Below are 21,103 nucleotides of genomic sequence, written 5' to 3' on the forward strand. Positions count from 1 at the left end.
ATGAGTAGTAAGACACAGGTGTTCTGAATTGATTACTGGTTTAATGATCTCTTTTAAAGGCATTTCTTGTAGCATGAGATGTTGCTTAGGTGGGGGGAGGCTTGTTGGGAAGACCAAGGAGATATTAGAACTCTAGAGATAAATTCCTATTTCACTGTAAACTTGAATGTGCCTGCAAAATAATTAACTAAAAATAAGTAAATCAGAGATATGGACAGCAACTCCTACTGAAGTTAGCAACTGTTATCTAATAAGGAGAAAAAAGGCCTTCGGGGAAGATTCAACTTTAAATAAAACATCATCAACTTACTAGTGCCACCTACTGGTGCGATCTAACTATTGCTCAGAAACGATTTTTTTTTTCCTTTAGAGCCCGTTTTGATGGTTATTTAACAAGCGGTCGTTTTTTTTTTTTTTTTTTTTTTTTTTTGGTTTTTCGAGACAGGGTTTCTCTGCCTAGTTTTGCGCCTTTCCTGGAGCTCACTTGGTAGCCCAGGCTGGCCTTGAACTCACAGCGATCCGCCTGGCTCTGCCTCCCGAGTGCTGGGATTAAAGGCGTGCGCCGCCACCGCCCGGCTCGGTTGTTTTGTTTTGCTTTTAGACAAGGGCTCACGTAGCTCACGCTGGCCTCAAGCATGCTATGTTGCTTAGGCTGTCTTTGAATTTCCTCCTACCTCCACCTCCCAGTGCTGGGATCTTCATTTCTGCCAACTCCTAATTAAGAGTCCCATTATCCTCCAGACCAGATCTTTACTTTCTAGGCTCCCTGCAGGCCCTGCCTCTTTTTCCTCCCCTTCCTCTCCCCGCTCCTGTCCCCGCCTCCATGTCCCTACACTCAAGCTTCCCCTCCAGGCTGCTTCTAGCTCCGCCCACCCGGCCCTTTAGTTTCGTGGCCGTCCAGCCTCCCCCCACTCTCCCGGGAAGGCCCCGCCTCCTGACCACGCCCCGCGTCCATAAACCCGCCCTAATTAAACTTTGGCCCCGCCTCAGCCCTCAGCCCCGCCTCCTCCCTGGGTCCCGCCCCCTCCCTGGGCCTGCAGGTCCTTCTCCCGACCCTCCTCCCTCCCCTCCACGCTTCCTCGGTTTCTCTCAGGCCTGTCCCTGGAACCCACCTCCAGGTTCCGCCCCGCTCCCCAGACTCTGCCCGCGCCTCCTCGCCTCAGCCCTAGACGCCCTCCTCACTCGGGCTCGAGCGCGATTTCCCGCCGTGGCCCCGCCCCCTCTGGGGGCGGAGCCACGCCAGGTGCGGCCCCGGGGCGTGGCCGGGTTCCGGGAGCGCAGGTGCGGCTTCCGCGTCAAGATGGCCGCCGCCTGTCGCTCTTCGGCTTGGCTCCCTCCCGGGCTCCTCGGCCGCCTGCCCGCCGGGGCCCAGCTGCTGCGCGTTGCCCTGTGCCTCCTGTGCTGGGCCCCAGCGGCTGTGGACGCCGTCCCTGAGCTCGGGCTTTGGACGAGGACGGTCAATGACGTAAGTACAATGGAGGGGCTGAGGCGTGGCGCCTTTCAGGCTCTCAGGGCCCGGGCAGGGTAGCTCCGCCCGCTCAGGGATCTGGCCTTGGGCTTGTTCTCGAGCGCTCCGTCGGGCCAGCAGTGGGTCCTCTGACAGTCTAGACTGGGCTCTGGGAAAGGAGCGTCCCCTGCTCTGCCCGGCGTGGGCTTCAGGGAAGAGCGATCCCCGTTGTCCCTGGGCCGGCTTCCCCTTCCGAACGCTCTTGCTGTTCATGGGGCGCCCCGCCCGCTTCGTCCTGGCCCCTCACGGTGCCCTGACACAGTGGGTCTAGATCGTGCCTTTATTTGTTCAGAGTCCCCCCGTCTCTGCATTCGCAGCGGCATCGTTGGGACTGAACCCTTCGGCTTAGATTACTGCCACAGGGGCCACATGCTCAAGGCCACGGGTTCGTCTAGCCCTTCTGTTAGAGTGTACATTTAATGTGCTCCGTAGCCGTGTGTACAGTCACCTTGCCTTTCTTTTACTTGCGTTTCTGTATATTCCTTTGCGGTCCTATCACAATTCAGGGACTTCTACGTGTGTAGGCGGGGCAAGTGTGTGTCTAGGGAGTGTTTAAAAGGCGAGTCTGGAGGCTTGGGTGGATGAAAATTTCCTTAACTGGGCAGGCCATTAGAGAACTGAACGTTCTGTGTGGTTAAGAGATGATGTGGGGGAAAATGCCGGGGTAGAATTATGGAAAGTCTTGCAAAAGAGACAGGATATTGGGAAGCGGCATTGTCTCTAGTTTCTCTAGAGGATGACTCACCCAGATCTGCTTAGGGTGCATAGAAACGACGTTCAAGTTTTAAAGATGAAATTTATATATTTCTTCAACCAAAAGTAATATCAGAAGCTGCACATGGCTCAGTGTAGCATTTCTTTTAAGATTGTTCTGAGTCGGTGTCCTGTGTTATATATAGACATATATAGATAGGGGCTGCCCATCTCAATTGCAACGTTTGTTGAAGCACACTTCACAGTTTCCTGCTGCCTCTGTGGTGAATGTGATTAAGCCATTGTTTGTAAACTCAAAATAAAAACACTACACAAACACTGTTGCTCTACTTAAGCATGTATGTAAAGATCATTGCCAAGCATACACTAGATGGTAAGAATCCCATGGGGTAGAATGGCAGGGTCTTTTGACAAGCAGCAAAGCTTGTTTCTTGACTGTAATGTGCTATAGTATGGCTGAGTTTATTTCCTATGTAGCTCAGGCCAGTGGTATCAGCAAGCCTTTCTTTGCAAAAAGCAGGCTGATTATTTTCTTCTTAAATTAACTTGTCAGAATTTGTCTTTTACAACAGAGAGAATGAGACTTTCACTTGTTTTGTGAATTCATCGAAAGAAAAATAAAAGGTTCTTTGAGACATAAAAACCGGTTTGCGCACTGCCATGTGCCATGTTCTAGGCTGGCCGTTACGCTTGCAGAGATGAATTTTAGAGACAGTGCCTTCTCTCAAGAAGCTGACACAGTATGGGGACAACAGTTCTGAGTAGACACTTAGCCCATAGCATTCTTGGGATATGAGTATTCAAGTACTGGTGGTGGAGCCGGCCTGACCCTGGTTTGTGGCCATGGGTAGCTAGTCTGAAAAGGTGAATAGGTATCTCCTTTGTAAGAAAAGGAGTGGAACAATAGCAGTGTGGGTAATCCTTGGTGTTTGTTGAATGACGTCCTAGAAGGTTGGGGACTAAGGTCACCATAGGCCTCCCTCACTAGACTTCAGCCTTAAACTCTAGGACCTACAGGGCTGAGACAGAGCATGTCTGAAGTAAGCTCAGTTTGGACAGCATGTCACTTGAAATTGGTAACTGTTATGCGACTTTCCCTCTGAGACTGTTTCTAATAGAACAATGACAGAGGAAAGAAAGGACTCTGGAAGTCCAGCTTAGTGAATCCGTGAGTACATTGGGGTTCCTCGTAAGAACAAGGGTGCCCCTGGCACGGGTGAGAACTGAACACTGTGTCCCTGAAGTTCCACCATACAACGTGCAGGCAGCTACTCCACCCCAGCAGTGGTTCCCTGCTCCTGTCACTTCAGGGAGGACCCTTGTCAGCCTCGTGAGCTTCTTGAGCTTTAGACCGCCCTCTCCCCTCAGGAAGAAAGTTTGAAGCCAGCTATACAGAGCAACTGCCATTTGGCTCCAGAGGAGGAAACACTCTGGTTCACAGGCACAGAATTGCCAGAACTCCTTTCAAGTAAAGCCCAAAGCAATATGCTTATTATGCCACCTAACTTGGATTTTTTTTTTTTAATTGCTCATCATGGGCCAGACATGCACCTTCCCCACATTTTGAGGTTTGATTAGGCCCTGGGATCATCAGTAGCTAGTTTTGGATATGAATAACAGAGAGCCATTACAGAGATATTGCTAATTATTCTGGCTGTCACCTAAGGATAAATTGTAGGCTCAGGTCTGGAGACAGAAGCACCAGTTGTCCTGTTGAGGTCAAAGCAGAAATGTTGAAGGGCAGCATGACCACCATGTTGGTAGGTGTGGGGAGAGGGCAGCTCCATGTGAGAAGCATGCGCAGTAACCAGGCATGTGCTGGGGGTTGGGGTTGGAAGTGGGAGTGATGACTTGGGGGACTGGAGGGAGGAGGGTTTGATCTTCACGGCAGACTGTGTAAGACTTGGTGAGAACCGAGAGGAGTGGGCCTGGTTACTGCAGGTTAGCGTAACGTGCCTGTGGAACAGATCCGTGAGTGTGTGGCCCTGGAGATCAGAGGAGGGATCTGGGCTGCTGGTTTTGTTACTGTGGAAACTGTTGGGGAGGGGAAAAGGTTACCAAAAAAGGTGACCTGTCCTGTCGGGGGCGCTACCCTTCCTCACTGCTCTTCGTTCAGCATGGCTCCTTCTTGCAGGATTTTTGTCCTTGGGAAGAACTGTTTGACTTGAATCAGGGTTAATGTTGTGAGGCACAGGGGCTGCTAGAGCCTGCATAAAGGAGGGAAGGAGGGATGGGGTCCCTGGGGAGCACACCCAGGGTCGGAAGCACGTGCAGCTGGCTCTCTAGCTACATACTCCCAGGCAGCAATGGGATGTTGAGCTGGCTCTTGAGGTAAGGAGCTAAGCAGGTGAAGGAAAAGCGTGAGAGGGGTTTGCAGTTTTCAGGTCTGCTGCTGAGGTCCTAGCAGCAGGAGTTCTCCAGAAAGCGAACATTGCTGGAGAGGCGAGCCGGCTTTGATTGTTTGGGGTCTGTAGGATTTAGGCCCGCTGTAAGTACAGTGGTAAACAAAGTCAGTTTGGAGAGGGATGTTATTTATTGAAAATACTTTTAACTTTGATACCAAGAGAAGAGCATGCAAAAGGGTGGTTTGTGTTACGTCCAAGAGCACTGACCATGACGGCCAAAGCCCTTCTGCCTTGTCTGTCACCAAGCTCCAACTTTGACTTTTTGAGGTCTTTTGTTTTTTTCCAAAGTTCACTGTGTGACTCAGGCTGGCCTTGAACTCAGGCTCTTCAAAGGCAGGGCCATTACTTCTGATCCTTACAACAACTAGGGAATAGACAGAGCAATAATATTTTAAGCCAGCAAGAGGTGTGATCAATTTTGTGTTTTAAAGATTAATTTTTAATTATGTGTATAGGGGTGTGGGAGAATGTGTACATGAATACAAGTACCTGCAGAGGACAGAAGAGGGTACAGATCCCCTTGAGCTGGAGTTATAGGGAGTTGTGAGCCTTGTGTTATGGATGCTGGGAACTTAACTCAAATCCTCTACAAGAGCAGTAGGCATTCTTAACCACCCAGCCATCTATCTAGCCCCAGTTTTATGTTTTTAAAATGTCTTAACTTGAAGGCTAGATGTGGAAGCTTTAAAATATAACCACTCTAATCAGTGTCACAGGAGTAGAGTGCTGTATTTAGAGGATAAAGCTACATTTAAACAATAGAGAAAGAGAGCTTTAACTAAGATTTTTCTGTATTTGTTTTTCTTTAGAAATCAGGACCTTTGATATTTAGAAAAACTATGTTTAACTCTACTGAGATCAAGTTTTCTGGTAAGTATATTAATATACAATTCTGATATATTATAAATGAATACAATAATATACATCAATATAAGATACATTAAGTTGAATTGTGCCAGACTTTTTCTTTTAGGCCACCAATCAGCTCCTAAATCATGACACAGAGACTTATTATTAGCTTTGAATGCTAGGCCTAGCTTAGGCACGTTTCTGGCTAGCTCTTTTGACTTAAATTAACCCATTTCTTTTTATCTACCTTTTGCTTCGGGACTTATTACCTTTCTTACTTCTGTATATCTTGCTTTCACTGCTTGTCTAAGTCTGGCTGGCTAGTGTCTGCCTGGCTTCTTGCCCTGAGTATGACCCTCATTCTCTCCTCCTTCCTTGTTTGTTTGTTTTTCTCTCTTAAGCCTAGATTTCTCTTCCTATTTATTGTCTCTGTCCACCAGCTCCACCTATCCTTTCTTCTGCCTATGGGCCATTCAGCTCTTTATTAAACCAATCAGGTGCCTTAAGCAGGCAAGGTGAAACAAATACAACACAGCTTTACATGATTAAACAAATGTAGCATAAACAAAAGTAACACACCTTTACATGGTTAAGGTAATATTCTGCAGCATAAACAAATGCAACATGTCATTGCCCAGTTAAAATAATATTCTACAACACTGAATGTTTTGTTTTTAAACTGATTCTAAAATTTTAGAATTTTGTTTCATTTAAGGCTTAGTTATTTGCAAGAGTCGAGTTTTTTCTAAAATTCTATCAGCCTTATCTGTGGGCTCTGTTTGGGTTACTATCCTCTAAGATGATACTCCGTGTTCCTCACCTTCTGGTACTCATTATCCACCATAGTCTACAGGGTTGCTCTTAAATGTCTGAGGCTATGTTGCAAAAAGATACTCTGGCTTCTCTGCCCTTTCCTGATCCTTTGCTCTGGGGAAGCCAGCTGTAGTGGCATAAGACACTCCCAACAAGTGTTTTCTCTGGCTTTAGACCTAACCCTTTCAGTCTTAATCATACCACCTAGAACTTTAAGCATTGGTGGTGCTTTATGGTATTCAAACTAAAGGTCGGATTGCTTGGTCTGTTTGAACCATATCTAGGCAGTCATCCTTGGTCTGGGCTCACACTTAGACTAGGCTGGAGTGCATCTCTTTACCCTCCTCTTCACTTGATTAGCTCCTGCTTTTCTTCCTCCCTAGATCATGTCAGATGTCCAGTGCCCTGTTCTCAGCCTCTTGGGCTTCTCAGAGCACCCACTTGTTAACTCCCACAGCATTTTAGTTCATAAAAAGCAGTTGTTCTTGTTAGCTGCTGGCCTTTCATGGTACACAGGCAGGAATTCATTCAGCATGTTTTGGATGAGTAAGTGAGTGAGAGAATGTGGTAGACCGAGAGAAGCCATAGCTGAACAAGCCAGGATGCTCAGTTGATTACATTGGACTTACATTTGAATAGCTGTAGCAAGTTCTGGCCAGCTGTTAAAGTTTAATGAATTTATCCTTCTCATTTTACAGTGATTTAGAGAAATTAGGTAATGTTTTACTCGTGTTATCATTAAAACAGGCAGTTTCAGACAGTATTCTTGAAGTCTCAAGTTCATACTAGACTGTTATTAATGTACAATAAAAGTGTTTTGTCTGAACAGTGAAGTCGTTCAGTTGTTCTGGACCTGTGAAGTTCACCATAGAGTGGCACTTGAAGTACCATACCTGTCACAATGAGTACCCTGAGCTGGAGGAGGTAAGTGAAAACAAGTCTTCAATGTGTTCAGCGCTGTGAAGGGAAAACTATAAAATGGACAGATGTAATAGCACCCTGGGTGAGGAGGCTGGAAGTGGAGCTCACCATTTGAGAGATGCTCCACATTGGAAGTGTCTGCTTCTTGACAAAACTGTAAGCTTTGTAATCTTGTGAGGTATCTCATTAAAAAAAAAAAAAAAAAAAAAAAAAGTTTAAATCAGCCTTATAGGAGCCGTTGATAAAAGGGCTATGGCAAGTCAACTTAATTTGAGAAGGAAATTGAAGTTTCACGTCATTCAAACAATGAGTTGCGTAGGAGCACGAGTAGATTTCGTGAGTTCACACCAGTCTCTGAGGAGAGAAGAGTAGAGACATCTGAGGAAGGGCAGAGAAGAAGGAGGCTGTGCCAGGGCTGGCTTCTCCTCTCTTGGATGGGAGGCGCTCTTTTGTTGTTTCTGCTCTTTTTACTCTTTTGGGGGCCCACCATCCAGCTCCCAATAAATCACACACACAGGCGTATTCTTTAATTATAAATGTCTGGCCTTAGCTTGGTTTGTTTACTGCCAGTCCTTAACTTTCCGTTACCCCATCTACCTTTTGCCTCTGGGCTTGTCCCGTTTTCTTACTTCTATAAATCTTACTCTTACCTTACTCCATTGCTTGCTGTGTAGCTGGGTGGCTGGCCCCTGGAGTCCCCCTCCTTCTCTGGCTCTTTCTTTTTCCTCCTAGATTTCTCCTTCTGTTTATCCTCTCTGCCTGCCATCCCCGCCTATTTCTCTCTCCTGCCTCATTATTGGCCGTTCAGTTCTTGTATTAGACCATCAGATGTTTTAGACAGTCACAGTAATGCAGCTTTACAGAGTTAAAGAAATACAACATAAACAAAAGTAATACACCTTAAAATAATATTCCCTAACAGCTTTTCTTGTGGCCCCTTACAAGGTGCTCTTTGATGAGTCTCATGACGATTGCCTAGAAAGCTTCTCCATTATGTTTGGCTTCTATCCTGAGTAATGTTGGGTTTCCATTTTATTAGTGCTGTCTTTTCATTTAGAGCAAAATGTCCCTCAATTTAACTAGCTCTGCTTCTTCATGATCAGATTCCAGGTAGGTACTTTTAGCAGGCATTCCACACAATATCGAGTTGTCCTTTGGAGATGTTAACTCAAACAGTTGATAGAGGAAGTATTTGGTGATCCCTCCACTGTAGAGTTACTGCTTTTTGTTGGTGTGTGGGACAGTTTTTTTTACAGCTATAAAAATGTTCTGTTTTGGTTTTTTTTTTTTTCCATCAAATATCTTATCTGTTCATGTTAGCAGCCTTTTATGAGTCTTGCCTTATAAGTCAATTGTAATTGCCAAACAATGATTTTATTATTCCCAGTTTTCTTTTATATTTCTTAGCATTTTTTCTTTATGAATGAGCTGCCCTGTTTCTTCTTTTTTCTGTTGATCCCAGGCAACAGTATGGACACATTAATTTTTACTTTGTTTTATAGGCAATAATCAGTTAATTTTTGTTGTTGTTTTTATGTTTTTGTTTTTTCAAGATAGGGTCTTTCTGTGTAGCCCTGTCTGTCCTGGAACTGTCTTTGTAGACCAGGCTGTCTTCGAATTCACAGTGATCATCCTGCTCTGCCTCCCAAGTGCTGGGATTAAAGGTGTGTGCCATTATTCCCAGCTGTTGTTTTCTTGTTTGAGACAGTCTGCCTGTGTGTCCCAGAGACAATTCATCTTTTTCTTTGCTCCAGTTGTCCTGTGTTTGGTCTGTGAGAGGCAGTTCTTGGAAGACTGGGTGCTTCTGTTAGCGGCTTCGCTTATTCCTCTGTTGTTTGTCCCAAAGTATTCTGTTAGGTTAGCTGCTTTTGCGTTATTCACCATTTTGTTCTGCTTCTTTGTAATTAAATGCTCTGCTCTTCTCTTTGTAATATTTCTTACATAGAGGATAAAGTAGAAGTAGTCCTAGGGCATGCTTTATTTTTTTGGAAGCTATTTCTTTGTGGTAGCACATTGATTTTTGTTTTTGTCTTAAAGCAGGATTTCGTTATGTACCCCTAACTGGCCTGAAACTTAACTAAGCTGGTCTTGAACTCAGAGATCTACCTGCCTCTATCTCCACAGTACTGATATTAAAGATGTGCACCACTAATTCCAGCTACTGTTTTGGTTTTTGAGACAGTTTCTCTGTGTGTCCAAGGTAGTTTTGAATAACCTTCAGTCTTAACTGTCTGGGTTTAACAGTCATGCACCCATACATCTTAATCTCTTTCCTCACAGTAACACCATGATTGTACTTGATACTGGGTACAAACACATTGGAATGGCTAAAATGTAATGGTTATACTTAGAATCACAGCATTTTTTTCTCTTTGGTATTTTATTTTATTACATATTTTCACATATTCCAAACTAAATTAATTCTTGGTATTTTTTAGATATGAAATTTTATTTCTTCTGGGAAAAAATGTAGAAGTAAATTATAACCTAGAATTTTGCCTTGGATAGGAGCTGTCCCAAAAACATGAACTTAATGCTGATGCGGACTTCTGTGCTTATTTCAAGAACGTTGACTGTTGGACAACAAAAAGTGAAAACTTAGATTGCAGCAGTGATTTACAGGCATTTCCCTCATTAAATGTGAGTATCTGCCTTGCCATGATAAAATCAACTCATTTTATTGAAGTGAAGACAAACACCAAGCTTGAATAATGTTTTGTCAGTATTTTCAGAAAGGAAGGTGCTTGTCTTTAAGTCTTAGTTTTAGTTTTTGCATGTGTGCATTAAGATATAAGAAAGAAATTGGTATCCTGTTCATTTTTCTTTTCCTTTTTTTTCTGTTTTTGGAGATAGTCTTATTATGTAGCCCTGACTGACCTGAAATTCTCTATGTAGATGAGGCTGTCCTTGAACTCAGAGAAATGTATCTGCCTCTGCCTGCAGATTGTTGGGATTAAATGTGTGTACCACATGCCTCTGGTTCGTTCTCTTTTCAACCTTACAAGAGGTTTTTATGATCTACTGTCTCCCATTTTATCTCTCACTCTTCTCTTCACTGTTCTCAGGCTTTTGCTCCCAGCATCCTGTCAGATGAGCCCTAGTCAAGGTTACCAGTAACCTACATGTTGTTAAGGCCAGTGATCTGTTACCCTTACCAAAGGTCTTGCCTTGTCACCAGCATTTAACAACCTGAACATTCTTATGCGCTGGTTTCCTCTCCCAGCAAGTGGAGTTATAAATGTTAATAAAACAGTCATATCTGGTATCCTGGGTTTTTTTGCCGGGGGCAGGTCAACTTGACACAAGCTAGAGTTATCTGGGAAGAGGAGCTTTAATTGAGAAAATGCCTCCATCAGATTGCCTGTAGGCAAGTCTTTGGGGCATTTTCTTGATTAATGATTAATGTGGGAGGGTCCAGTTCATTGTGGGTGGTGGCACAGGATCACTGGGCAGATATTCCTGGGTTGTATCAGAAAACAGGCTGAGAAAGCCACAGGGAGCAGCCAGTAAGCAGTGTTTCTCCATGGCTTCAGCTTCAGTCCTCCCTCCAGGATCCTGCCCTGACTTCCCTCAGTGATGGAGTATTACGTAAGCATCATAGAATTAAAGCTTATCACAGCAATAGAAATCCTAACTAATGTAAGTGGATAGGAAGATTATGGAGCATTATAATTTACTTTTTCCTAATTCTAAAATGAAAATGCCTTTAGTAAAAAATGTAAAGTTCTTTTAAAAATGTGTTTAAAAGCATAATGAACATACAGAAAAGTAGACATATATGCCTCAGTGGTTTTCAGAACTACAGGTCTCAACCAAGTACAGAATGTTAGCACCTAGAGCCCCTGCTCATTTCCTACACTTTCCCTGACAGTACCCTGTAGCTAGAGTTTTCCTGCCTTGTCCACAGTCAGGACAAATCTTTGTCACCCGCCAGTCCCACAGCCGCTCAGACCCAACCAAGTAAACAGAGACTTATATTGCTTACACACTGTATGGCCGTGGCAGGCTTCTTGCTAACTGTTCTTATAGCTTAAATTAATCCATTTCCATAAATCTATACCTTGCCACGTGGCTGGTGGCTTACTGGTGTCTTCACATGCTGCTGGTCCTGGCGGCGGCGGCTCGCAATGTCTCTCTGCCTCAGCCTTCCGCTTCCCAGAATTCTCCTCTCTCCTTGTCCCACCTACTTCCTGCCTGGCCACTGGCCAATCAGTGTTTTATTTATTGACCAATCAGAGCAATTTGACATACAGACCATCCCACAGCAGTACCCACTCCAACATTAATCACACTATAAAGGAAGCAATTTTTAAGCAGAAGAACTTTTTTTTTAAGGTAACACTTTTTTAAACTTGATTTATTTTTATTTTATGTGTGTTGGTGTTTTGCCTACATGTTTGTGTGAGGATGCCAGATCCCCTTGAACTGGAGTTACAGACAGTTTTGAGCTGCTGTGTGGGTACTGGGAATTTAACCCTGGTCCTCTGGAAGAGCAGCCAGTATTCTTAACCGCTGAGCCATCTCTCCAGTCCTGAAGAAGAACTTTTTAAATTCATGTTCAGAGTACAATGAGACTTGTTCTCTGATATTCAACTTTTAAATCTATTTTCTTCTAACACTTTTGTCTTAATTGTTAAAAACTACTTTTCTCTAATTTAGAATGGATTGTTATTAAATAATTGTTGTAATTAGATAATTAGGCAATAAATCCATTGTTTGGAATGGATTATCATCAGCAGTAATATAGAATGGTATTGTTTTATTCTTTTCCAGAATAAAGAGCTAACAGGTAGCAGAAATGTTTCAAGCCAAGAAGGAGCAACGGTAAACCCTTTTGTCTTTAAATCCAATATGCACAAATTATAGTGAGATTAAAAATTCAATCTGATGGCTGCTTGAAGAATGATAATTATAAAGTTGGAAAAGAAAAAGAGAAACTATTTAAAACAGTATATTTTCTTTTGTTTCAATATATATTTTACATATACTATTTCTGCTTTTTAAGAAAAATCTCTTTGAAGACTAGCTCTGCAGCCAGTTTTTTTCTTTAAAAAAAACAATTCCAGTTCTCATTGTGCAGGACACCATAGCTGTCGGCTGCTGCTGTCACCCTGCAGTGAGAAAGGAGTGTAGCACAGCAGGGGATTGTGGCATTGGGGGAATTACTAAGAGTCAGACTGAGTAAGATGTACAGAGGCTCGGGAGGAGTTATGTGCAGGTACTGAATTGGACATAGGACAGCTTAAATTTAGCTTTTAGATACTGACTTCACATGTTTCCTCAGCCATTCCAAAGAGAAATCTAATAGGAAGACATTTTCTGCAGTGGCTGGGACAGGACAGACTCTTGGCACAAACTGTCGTATTTTGTAGAAGAGTAAGAAATGAAAGGAAGAAAGTACTCACAGATGTGGACTGTGCCATATTGATTTTATGTCATTCCCTAGACAATCCTCTATAACAACTGTTTGTATAGTATTTACATTCTATTAGGTAATAGAAATAATCTAGAGATGATTCTAAGTATACAGACGGAGACTGCAAATACATGGCATTTTATATGAAGGACTTGAGCATTCAAGGATTTTGGTACCTATTGGGGGTGGTGCCTATCCCTTGTGGAGACTGAGGAACAATTCTGTGATTTCATTTTGTTTTGTGACATGGTCTGCTCAGACTGGCCTCAGACTCAAGCTCTCTGGCAAGTCAGACTTATTTTTGACATTATCTCACTTCTCTCTCATCTCCGTTTTTCTTTCTTTTTCTTTTTCTTCTTCTTTTTTCTTTTTTCTCTTTCCTTTTTTCTTTTTTTTGAGCTGAGGACCGAACCCGGGGCCTTGCACTTGCTAGGCAAGCCCTCTACCACTGAGCTACATCCCCAACCCTTATGGGTTTTGAACTTTTACTCATCTGATTCTACTTCTCTGGTGCTGGAATTCTAGACATGCACCATCAGACCAGGTTCATGCCTTTCAGTTTTTAAAAAAACAACATTTTTGTTAGCATGCTTGGTAATATTAGGATGGAAGGTAAGGATTCCAATATTAGATTTTTTTTTTTTTCTTTTAAGACAGGGTCTCACTCTATAGTCCTAGATAGCCTGAAACTTTATGTAGACCAACCTGGATTGAACCCACCCACAGAGATCCACTTGTCTCTGCCTCCTAAGTATTGGGATAAAGGCCTGTGCCACCAAGACTAACCTAGAAAAAAATATTTGAATGATAATCTTTTTTTTTTTTTTTTTCTTTTTTTTTGGTTTTTCGAGACAGGGTTTCTCTATGTAGCTTTGCGCCTTTCCTGGATCTTGCTCTGTAGACCAGGCTGGCCTTGAACTCACAAAGATCCCCTGCCTCTGCCTCCTGAGTGCTGGGATTAAAAGCGTGCGCTGCCGCCACCGCCCGGCTTTGAATGATAATCTTAAAGAAAACATAGAATGAGAATCTAGGGAAACATGTGGCAGTATATGTAGTAGAAGAAACTGAGGATGAGGACATTTGTCCCCCTCTTGGGTATGGGGGTGTAGGGTAAGAAAAAATTGGCAGCAATGTCTTCTTCCACTGCCTGCCATTCCTTCCCTCACTGTCTGTTTAGTTACTAAAACTTTAGAAATGTTGACTGTCTGTGTCTCACACACTGATCTGTTTAAAGAACAAAGGCTTCTTCTCCCTCTTGCAGGATGTTGTAGCCAGGACCCAGAAAGATGGCTTCCATATTTTCATCGTGTCTATTAAAACGGAAAAAACAGATGCAGTCTGGGATTTGAATGGTATAGTTAACTCCTTTGTATTCATTCTCTGTGTTCTATAGTTTTTGTCATTAATGTGAATCTATATTGTCTGTTTAAAACATGTCTTTCAAACATGGATTTATTAGCCATACACCTATTTTGAATGCTTAATATTAATATACTTTTTTAATAGATAGGGAGAAATGAGCTTATGTTTAAAATGTTTTTAAAAACCTGATTATTACCAGGCATGATAGTGCACACCTTTAATCCCAGTACTTGGGAAGCAAAGGCAGGTGGATCTCTGTGAGTTCAACACCTGCCTGGTCTACAAAACAAGTTCTAGGACAGCTAGGGCTACACAGGGAAATCCTGTCTCAAAAGACCTAAAAACAGAACAAAACAAAACAAAAAAAACCTGATTATTAATTAACTCTTGTATCTCTTCTTCTCCCTCCCTTCTCCTGTCATTAGTTTCTCTTTCTATGGTGGGGCCTCATGGATATATCTCTGCATCAGACTGGCCTCTAATGATTGTGAGTATGTCTCATCCTTTTTCCAAATGAATTTTTAAAAAAATAATTATTTAATGTATATGAGTGACCTGTCTTCAGGGACACCAGAAGAGGGAATCAGATCCCATTATAGATGGTTGTGAGCCACCATGTAGTTGCTGGGAATTGAACTCAGGACCTCTGGAAGAGCAGCCAGTGCTCTTAACCACTCAGCTATCTCTCCAGCCCCAAATGAATTTTTTTTTTGGGGGGGGGGGGGGCGGATTTGAGCCAGGGTTTCTCTGTGTAGTTTTTGGTGCCTGTCCTGGATCTTGCTCTGTAGACCAGGATGGCCTCGAACTCACAGAGATCCACCTGACTCTGCCTCCTGAGGTTAAAGGCATGTGCCACCGTCACCTGGCCCAAATGAATTTTTAAGGGTTCAGTAGTATAACTTCTCTGTAGGTATGCTCTGACAAGCCCTCTATTTCTGCTTCCAGAGTGACGAGAAAATGGAGTGGGGGAGGCTCCTGAGATATCAGCTCTCTAGAGTCAGGAGGATCAGAAGCTAACACTGTTTTTCTTCCTGCAGTTTTACATGGTGATGTGTATTGTTTACATATTATATGGTGTCCTCTGGCTGATGTGGTCCGCCTGTTACTGGAAAGATATATTAAGAATCCAGTTCTGGATTGCAGCTGTTATTTTCCTAGGAATGCTTGAGAAAGCAGTTTTTTATAGTGAATACCAAAACATCAACAGCACTGGACTGTCAAGTAAGTTTTGACTGTTTCCATGAGTTCTGTGTAGTGTGTTTTAGCTAGTGTGAGCAGAGCCTCTTTTTGTACATAGGTGAAGAGGATAGAAGCCAACCAGAGAATGTCAGGACGCTGGGAACATAGCTCAGTCCATAAAGCACTTACTACATGCATGAGGACCTGAGGCAGGATTCCAGTACTCACGTCAGAGCCAGATGTGGCTGCACACACACTTCCAACCCCAGCACTGGAGGGATCCGTGAGCTTCCTTGCTAGCAGCCTAGCTGCAGGTCCAGTGAGAGTCTCCCTCCCAGGGAATGAAGTGGAGAGTGAATAAATGAGGACACTGTGTCCTCGGCTGTATAGACACGTGTAGGCATGCGTGCTCTCCACACCTACACAAAAGTGAGAGTGTTAGAGTGGGAACCCGATCATCTGAGCTCGTATATGTGTTCTCTCCATTTGTTTTCTTTCTGCTAATTTTCCCTTCACCTTTTTTTTTCTGGAAAAAGAAAATTCCTATTCTCTACCAGTATTAAAACAGTACCAAGACATGGGTAAGGGTACCTTAGGTGTGGCCAATGCTTTTGATATTTTTCCTTCTCTACTTTTTTTATCTCTTTGAAAAAGAAAAGAGAGCCACTTAGGCCCCAGAGAGTGAAATGAATAGCACTGAATTGTGTGGTATCTGTAGTCTGTGTTCTCCTCTTCTCTTCACCCTGCAAGAGCTCCTTAGGACCAAAGGAGGCACTGCTGTGGTTTGCACAGTGGGATGTTTGAAGCTGGGAAGGATGCTGCTACACATTTCAGATGTGTGCTTCAGGCTTGTAGAAGACAAAGTCAAACAGGCTGGAAAAGTGAGGGGTCGCTCTTACTGCTGACACTTTGGAAGTGGTAAAGGAGAGAGGATCTCAGAGGGGTAAAAATGACCTTTTGAGTGCAGTTACAAATGGTCTTGGCATAGATTATTAAAAGGAATAGTGATGCTGGCCAACTCCAGGAAAAAAACTGAGTTCAAATACACATGAAACCACTTTGGACTCAAGTTGCTATTTATTGAAGCTGAGTGATAGGTTTGTAGAAGTTTATTATACTAATTTTTTTCTGTTGAGGAATGTTGGAAATTCATCAAAATAGAAAGGCTAAAAGCATATCTACAAAAGACTAAACAAAGGGCCAACATGGAGGTCTGCATAGTAGAGCTGCTGCTGCTGTATGTGTGCTTGTGTATACTTGCACACAGATGTTTGCACATGTGCTCTAAGTCAGAGTGAAGTGCGGGGGAGTATCCCAGTGGTAGATAACTTGCCTAGCATACATAGGCTCTGCATTCCTTCCCAAGCTCTGTCAGGGGCACGTTGGGGGTAGTATCAGATGGTAAGGATTGAAACCTGACTGGGTGTCAGTGAAGGCAGTTCCTTCCTTTTGTGTTCTGTTAAGTACCTAGAGAGAGCAAGGGTGGTGTGAACTGAAGAACAGCAAAAGCCAGAGATCCATGAAGAGATGGTGTGCCATTGTGGCCATCAGGGAATCCAAGTCCTTCATCTGAGGTGTCGCTAGAGGGGTGGTCAAAGAAGCTATGAGTCACTTTCAGTATGTTTGAAGAGTTGTGTAAAGGCCTGGCCATGTATTTTTAGCTTTGCACACCACATGGTCTCTGTTGTAATCACTCAGCTCTGCCATTATGAAAAGTAGCCACAGACAACAATAAATAAGCATGTCTGTGTTATGATAAAACTTGATTTACAGAAATATGCAAGGCCAGATTTAGTCCCTGGGCTGTAGTTTACCAATTCCTCTGCTGTATTTACTGTGGTTGACTTCCCGCTGCTCTTAACATCAAGTCTGGACTCCATAACAGAGTGTCCAGAGCCATGAATGGTCCTGGTCCTGGCCTCTATCCCACCTACCTCTTCTCTGTTTCCTGTTGACTTCCACTGCCTTCAGCATTGTCTAGACTCGGTAACAGAGTCTCCTGAACCATGAGTGGTCCTAGCTTCTTTCTAGTCTATGTTCTTTTCTTGGCATCCGATGTTGCACTCAGCTGCATACACACTCTGAGTTTCTCTTCTTCATGCTTCCTTCCACACATACGTCCACTTAGTCTTGAAGTCCTCATTTGTTCACTTTGTGTGGGTTTTCCAGACCAACTGTGTACTGTGTATTAGGTTGTTCTTTCTCCTAGTCCAGTGCCACTGAGTCACATGTAGCACTCCCCATGCTGAGTTGTGTCTGTGTCCATGGCCTAACCAGAGGTCAGAGTCTGTGCAGACAGGGGCCGAGATGCCGCTTTTATTATTACAGTCATATGGCAGGAGTGCAATGAATACTTTCATTGCTTTTTGTGGTGTTAGGGTTTGAACCCAGGGCCTTGCACATTCTAGGCTAGCACTTTACTGCTATAAATATACATTTTAAGGGAATAAATGATGAAGGCACATGGAGAAAAGAGAACTCCAGAGAGCATGATGGCTTTCAGATATTTGCTGGACATGAAGAGGGATGTAGCTGGAGGGTTGGCATGAGAAAACTGCCCAGTAGACCTGATCAGACTTGAGGTGAGACTTGAGGAGGTAGTACCACCTTCCTCTGAGGTCTGTAATATCAGTTGGATTAAATGGCTTGGAAATCACTTATGTTTAGTTAATCTGAGGTCAGTGTCATTGCACATGGTAATTTTTTACAGTCTTAGTTAAAAGGCCTTTAAAAGTGCACATAATGAGTTGGGTTTTTTTTTCTTCCCCCTCAGCCCAAGGTTTACTGATATTTGCGGAGTTGATATCTGCAGTTAAGAGGACATTGGCTCGCCTACTTGTGATCATTGTGAGCTTGGGCTATGGCATTGTGAAGTAAGTATTGCTGCTTGAACAGCTCCTGACTCTCCAGTCTAGTGCTTCAGCCCATGCATACCACGACTTCTGCAGAACTCAGGCTTGTCAGTATTGCAGCCTGAATCCCCAAGAGAAAACTCTACAAGGGCACAGGTTTTTGTTTATTTATTTATTTAATTTTATTTTTTGTTTTTTTGGAGACAGGGTTTCTCTGTGTAGCTTTGCACCTTTTCTGGAACTCACTCTGTAGCCCAGGCTGGCCTCGAACTCACAGAGATCCACCTGGCTCTGCCTTCCGAGTGCTGGGATTAAAGGTGTGTGCCACCACTGCCCGGCCTACAAGGGCACAGGTTTAAAAACGTGTTTGGACTAGTCATTTTATCCTTTCCAAATGAAGATCCTGATTGAAGCCCAGTAGCCTGAGGTGGCCTGAGCCTCCCAGAGTGCTGGGATTCTAGGCATGTGCCACCACACCTATCTCTTAGGCAGTCTGTGTCTTACTGTAAAGGTGCAGCAAATCCAGGCCAGAGTACAGAACCATCATAACTAGGGACCACCACTTTTTTTTCCACTGGACATATGACCTTCCCTGGCCTACAGACAAAACCATGATGTTCTGGACACCATGTTCTAACATTAGAGCCGCTGAGAGCTCCATGCAAGGTACAGAAACTGCAAGTGAAGGCAGGAGGATGGGTCACACTACACTGACTCCTCCTTTCTCAGGACCTCATTTACCTGTGTCTCGACTTCTGTTTTAACAAGCTTACAGAAGAGGCTAAGGGCTGGTAGAAGAACTGTGCATCGAATGAGATGTACCTAGGTAGACAAGAAACATGGGATGGGCCCAACTTGCAGGGTTCCACTGGTAATAGTAGTGGCAGAGGGCTGGTGCTCCCAGCCATCCAGGTAGCAACACTGTTACTGTCTATAAAGCAATCTAGGGTGGGTGTGTGTACCCAGACAGGAACTGGTGCTTGGGAGGGCTGTAACCCACAGGAACACCTACCCTTCTTTTGTGGGTGCTCTCTGGTAGGAGACTGGGAAAATGGTCATCATCTGGGTCACTCCCATCTGCAGGATTCACAATGGGCTGTGGTACCACTGACCTACCCAGGGAACCAGGAGAGGCCATGCACTCCCAGAGTAGCCCTCCCACCTGAGGCTAACCCCACCCCTGCAGCTCAGGCACAGGCAGCTTGGAGAGGTGAGAGGATGGTCTTTGTGAAGTAGAAAGCCCTGTGTGTAGCTTCAGCTGGTCTCTGCACGGTGCGAATGTTTGGCGGGTGTTTTAGGTGCATGTCTCAGGATGTTTTCAAGTTAAGGTAGGCTCCCTGGGGAAGCAGCATTGACGTCCACTAATAAAATCACCAGGATAATCTAGGAAGTGGTTACTGAAGTGTCCCTGGCGAAGGCAGAGATAGAAAGGTGGTACTGAGAGTGTGGCTTCAGGGGTCTGCATTCCTTACGTCTTCTCGGCGATTCTCACTGTGTTTGGGAGCACAGCCAGCACCGAGATGTCAGGCTCCCAGGCCCTTCTGAAGAGTTGACAGGGTGAAGCTGAAGCAAATGATGGAGTTGGCTTCCGTTGACTATGGGATCCAGGCAGAGGTGACGTTGCTGTGTCTGATGTTTCGTTCCCAAGGGCAGTAGAGACGGTTTAGAAACTGCTCTCTAGGGACTGGAGAGACGGCTCAGTGGTTAAGAGCACTGACTGCTCTTCCACAGGACCCAGGTTCAGTTCCCAGCACCCACGTGGTGCCTCATAATTGCCTGTGACTCCAGTTTCAGGGGATCCAACACCTTTACACAGACATACATGCAGGCAAAACATGAATGTACATGACATAAAAATAAGTAAATTATTTTTTTAAAAAGAAAGAAAGAAAGAAACTGCCATCTAGTCTCAGATGCAAACATGGGAACCGGGCTGTGTCTTTGAATTACAGACCGGCCTTCTTAACTGTCACACTTCTGAGGTGCCACCCCCTCCGGTGTAAGGAGGGCTCTGACCACCAGAAGGACTAAGATGACGTACTTTCATTTAAGCCCTAATCTGTCACATATCATTGGCTAATTTAACTTATAGGTGTCTTGGAGTTCTGGTTGTTTTAGTAAATGGTTTTTTATCTTATTTTACTTCTAATTGAATGTGGCTGGTGTAGCTGGACAACGCTAGAGTAGGGATTAGCCAAGGTGTTCAGCTTTTGATGGTGCCGAGAGCCAGCCTGGTGGTGTTGGCTTTCTAGTAGGGGATCATTATCCTCACGTAGTTCTGCCCAGTTCTTTGCCTGCTAAAGGCAGGAAGGTGAGCAGGAACTGTGCTTCCCTGCAGCTTTCCATGAAGTGTGTCTCCTGAAGGGTTCTGTTACATATATAATTTTCCCAAGGTAATGGGGATGCTTCTCTCCCTAAAGGTGTTGGGCTATTACTGGCTGGTAAAAATTTTCCTCCTTAAATCTTGGCAATAATGGAAAAGCTATCATGATCACTCACAAACAGGCTTTTAGGCTTTCTTATTTTGTTCTTCTTAAGTATCTTGAAATAGACTTGTTAGGTCACAGCTAGGTCTATCAACACCTGTATTCCCAGCACTCAGGGCATGGAGTCCAAATGATCTCCAGTTCAAGGCCAGCCTGGGCTGCATTCCAAGCTCTTTCTTGCCTATAACCTGAAGGAGGCCACCACCCTGATCGCCTACTCCACACCTGACACTTAGCTCCTTGCCTTAGGTTTTGTTGTTTTTTTTTGGTTTTGGTTTTGGGGTTGTTTGTTTGTTTGTTTGTTTTTGTTTTTGTTTTTTGAGACAGGGTTTCTCTGTGTAGCTTTGGAGCCTGTCCTGGAACATGCTCTGTAGACCATGCTGGCCTCGAACTCACAGAAATCTTCCTGACTCTGCCTCCCGAGTGCTGGGATCAAAGGCATGTGCCACCACCACCCGGCCTTATGTTTTAACATGACTGTCTTAGGTTTTCAAAGCCATTTTTTCATACTAATTACTCTGAGAAGAGGGTTTTGAAGTATTGTAAAATGTATGTGCAATCATCTGATTTGTAGATCCCAATCTGTATTCAGATTGTTA

The 21,103-nt window shown here is 44.0% G+C and overlaps 1 protein-coding gene across 2 annotated transcripts in view; it reads left to right on the forward strand.

The window, feature by feature from the left end:
- Positions 1–966: 966 nt before the first annotated feature.
- Tmem87b (transmembrane protein 87B) overlaps positions 967–21,103 on the forward strand; it is a 43,418-nt gene continuing 23,281 nt past the window's right edge. Inside the window, exons 1-9 of one of the 2 annotated variants that reach the window (XM_042276207.2) lie at positions 967–1,465; positions 5,436–5,496; positions 7,118–7,212; positions 9,718–9,849; positions 11,983–12,033; positions 13,887–13,977; positions 14,413–14,474; positions 15,025–15,208; positions 17,940–18,039. In XM_042276207.2, coding sequence (XP_042132141.1) covers positions 1,301–1,465; positions 5,436–5,496; positions 7,118–7,212; positions 9,718–9,849; positions 11,983–12,033; positions 13,887–13,977; positions 14,413–14,474; positions 15,025–15,208; positions 17,940–18,039 — 941 coding nt within the window. In that variant the 5' untranslated portion in view covers positions 967–1,300. The remainder of the gene's footprint in view (positions 1,466–5,435; positions 5,497–7,117; positions 7,213–9,717; positions 9,850–11,982; positions 12,034–13,886; positions 13,978–14,412; positions 14,475–15,024; positions 15,209–17,939; positions 18,040–21,103) is intronic. The other variant, XM_076570614.1, reaches the window with a different exon arrangement.

This window comes from Peromyscus maniculatus, chromosome 4 (assembly GCF_049852395.1).
Source record: "Peromyscus maniculatus bairdii isolate BWxNUB_F1_BW_parent chromosome 4, HU_Pman_BW_mat_3.1, whole genome shotgun sequence".
Taxonomy (NCBI): Eukaryota; Metazoa; Chordata; class Mammalia; order Rodentia; family Cricetidae; genus Peromyscus; species Peromyscus maniculatus.